Below are 3,110 nucleotides of genomic sequence, written 5' to 3'. Positions count from 1 at the left end.
CAACAAAACCCAGCGCATCAATCTAGCCTTGGATTCCTTTTTTGTAAATAGATACCTGATTGCTGCATGATTGGTATGGACTATGACTTTTGTTCCCACCAAGTGTGCCAAAAATTTCTCAAAGGCCCACATAACGGCCAACAACTCCTTTTCAGTAGTGGTGTAGTTCAGATGTGCGTCATCAACAGTCTTACTCGAATAGTATATGGAGTAAAACATCTTGTCCTTCGTCTAGCCTAGCACTGCCCCAATAGCATGGTCACTTGCATCACATATAAGTTCAAATAGTAAGGACCAATCCGATGTCGCAATAATGGGGGCAGACACCAACTTCTTTTTGAGCTCTTCAAATGCCTTCAGGCAGGCTTCATCAAAATTGAAGAATACATCCTTTTCAAGCAGTCTGCACAAGGGAGTAACAATTTTTGAAAAGTCCTTAATAAAGAATCTATAGAACCCCGCGTGTCCCAAGAAACTCCGGACATCCATCATAGAAATGGGTGGAGGTAATTTTTCAACTACCTCCACCTTAGCCTTATCAACCTCAATGCCACTCCTTAATACTCTATGGCCCAACACGACACCTTCTTCTACCATAAAATAGCATTTTTCTCAATTTAACACCAGATTTGTTTCTTCACAACGGGCCATCACCTTGTTAAGTTATTCAAACAATCATCATAAGAAGATCCAAAGATTGAAAAATCATCTACGAAGACTTCCACAAATTTTTCCATCATATCAATGAAAATAGCCATCATGCACCTCTAGAAAGTGGTTAATGCATTACAAAGACCAAACGGCTTTCGCTTGAAAGCGAAAGTGCCATACGGGTATGTAAAAGTGGTATTCTCCTCATCCTCTAGGCATAAAACAATCTGATTGTACCCCGAACAACCATCAAGGAAGCAATAGTATTCATGTCCCGCCAATTTGTCCAACATTTGGTTAATGAATGGAAGTGGGAAGTGGTCCTTGCGGGTTTCCTTGTTGAGCTTTCTGTAATCAAAGCAAACTCTCCAGATCTGATTGTACAGGCCTGGGCCATCTGGTATCCTTGACTTTGCCGATGGCGAACACGATGTCTGAAACATCAACTTGAAGTGGTATTCTATTAGGCGTGGTGCCCCTGTTGGCCCCGTGTTTCCGTCGAATCTGGCTATGCTAATGAGTCCCCGAGGATTCCGCCCTCGATTGATCAGTCCGCCATTGCGAGGCGGGTTGCGTCTTGGGGCATTTCTCCTGTCTTCGGTGTATGGCTGATACCTTTCTTTATTTGTCTTCGATTTCTTTACTAAGAGCCTGTTCGGGGTATAATGAGCCCGAATGGGTTCCTAATTGATCATCCTTGACCCTAATCTTTGACTGGTATCAGTTGTGGACGTCCGACCAGGTTACGACAGGATACTCGATCAGATTCTCTTTCAGTTTCCTTGAAGCCACTGAACTCCGCTCGTTCAGGCCTTGAGTGAAGGCCTGTACCGCCCAGTCATCGAAGACCGGGGGTAGTTCCATTCATTCCGTTTGAAAGCGAGATACGAACTCTCGCAGCATTCGTTCTACCTTTGCCTGATCTTGAATACGTCAGACTTCCTCGTTGCTACTTTGATGGCACCGGCGTGTTCCTTTATGAAGGAGTCTGCCAGCATGGCAGATGAGCCTATGGAGTTGGGAGCTAGATTATGGTACCACATCATGACCCCCTTTGAGAGCGTTTCCCCAAACTTCTTCAGCAAGACGGACTCGATCTCATCGTCTTTTATGTCGTTGCCCTTCACTGCGCACGTGTAGGCGGTAACGTGCTCGTTGGGGTCTGAGGTCTCGTTGTATTTCGGGAGTTCCGGCATTCTGAACTTCTTTGGAATGGGTTTTGGAGCCGCTTCCTCCTGGAACGGCCGCTGCACGAACTTCCTCGAGTCTAGCCTTTCAGGACAGGGGGCACGCTCGGGATTTGGTCAACCCTGGAGTTGTAAGTTTCGACCTTCTTGTCGTTGGCTGCTATCATTTTCTCGCCCGACTCGATCCTTCTGGTAAGATCTTCGAGCATTTTTACGATAGCAGGGTCGGCTATCGAACCATTATTGCTCAATCTCTCTGGTATCTGTTCGGCCGGGGGAGTTGTTTCCGGTGCTACGGTACTGGGAGTTTTTGTGTGGCTTTGCAGCTGAGCGATAGTCAGCTGTTGTGCCTGCAACATTTCAAAAATAATATAAAGGCAAACTTCTTGTTCTTCCCGAGCTGGGGTATTCTGGGCTTCTTGTTGGTCACCTTGTTGTATGCTCTTGTCGGTGCGTGAGGTTTCGTCGATCTGCTGTGCGTCGCGCGAGACCGCGTCCGCTGGAGTTGGCCCAGGTGCATTCTCGGGGTTCCGTGGCGGCGCGCCAACAATTGGAACAGCCACACTGTCTTCTCCGTGATTTTCGAGGTCGTCGTTTTCTACTATGTTCACTGAGCCAGACATATTGACCTGAAATCGAAGATTCTGGACAAGAAAAAGTGTGTAAGATAACTTGCATTGTGTAATGAAACCAGCAAGAAAATAATCACTATTATTTTTAGCCCCACGGTGGGCGCCAAACTGTTTACCATGAAAATGGTAATAACAATTAAATTTATTGATGGGACTCTAAAAATACGTGATCTATTTTTATGCTAGTTGTAAAGCAGTTGATGCTCTGTGTATGAAGTTTTAAGGATGAGATGCGAGCTAAAATAGTGTTATATTCGAACCGATGGGTCAGACGTTCAGGGCCTCGAGCTCGTCGTTTTGGGGCCTCGAGGTCAATTCCCGAGCTCGGGCTCGAGCTATTAGGGGCAATCGGGGAAGGGCTAACAGTCGTGATATAATTTAAAGAGGCTCTTTATGGCCAATGATAAGCAATAAATGAAGAACAAGTATGAAGATAATAAATAAGAGCAATAATATCGAGAGAGTGTGTTAGAGAGAAAAGGGAGAGAGAGTTATCATATATTTCGTATAGAATAGTTTGAGCAACATCAGTCCTTTTATAAAATGATAAGGATCCCCTTCATATAGAGGGAAAACCTTATATGGTACGACATACATTAATAGTAAAGATATGGAGATGGGACAACTAGATGCGACACCC

At 45.1% G+C, this 3,110-nt stretch overlaps 1 protein-coding gene across 1 annotated transcript; it reads right to left on the bottom strand.

Moving 5' to 3' along the window:
* Nucleotides 1-231: 231 nt before the first annotated feature.
* Nucleotides 232-2,461, bottom strand: LOC109217629 (uncharacterized mitochondrial protein AtMg00860-like). The gene is made up of 2 exons (XM_019381895.1): nucleotides 2,269-2,461; nucleotides 232-590 (listed from the first exon to the last, which is right to left on the bottom strand). Exons 1-2 carry the CDS (start codon nucleotides 2,459-2,461, stop codon nucleotides 232-234), a joined length of 552 nt encoding a protein of 183 aa, XP_019237440.1.
* Nucleotides 2,462-3,110: the final 649 nt, after the last annotated feature.

Source organism: Nicotiana attenuata, unplaced genomic scaffold (assembly GCF_001879085.1).
Source record: "Nicotiana attenuata strain UT unplaced genomic scaffold, NIATTr2, whole genome shotgun sequence".
In the NCBI taxonomy this organism is placed as follows: Eukaryota; Viridiplantae; Streptophyta; class Magnoliopsida; order Solanales; family Solanaceae; genus Nicotiana; species Nicotiana attenuata.
Note: the sequence above shows the minus strand (reverse complement) of the source record. Positions and strands in the feature narration are given on the sequence as shown.

Coding starts and splice junctions, on each gene's coding strand:
- LOC109217629 (XM_019381895.1), bottom strand. CDS start 2,461: ATGTCTGGCTCAGTGAACATAGTAGAAAACGACGACCTCGAAAATCAC. Junction 591..2,268: donor CGACAAGAGCATACAACAAG/GTGACCAACAAG, acceptor ATTTTATGGTAG/AAGAAGGTGTCGTGTTGGGC.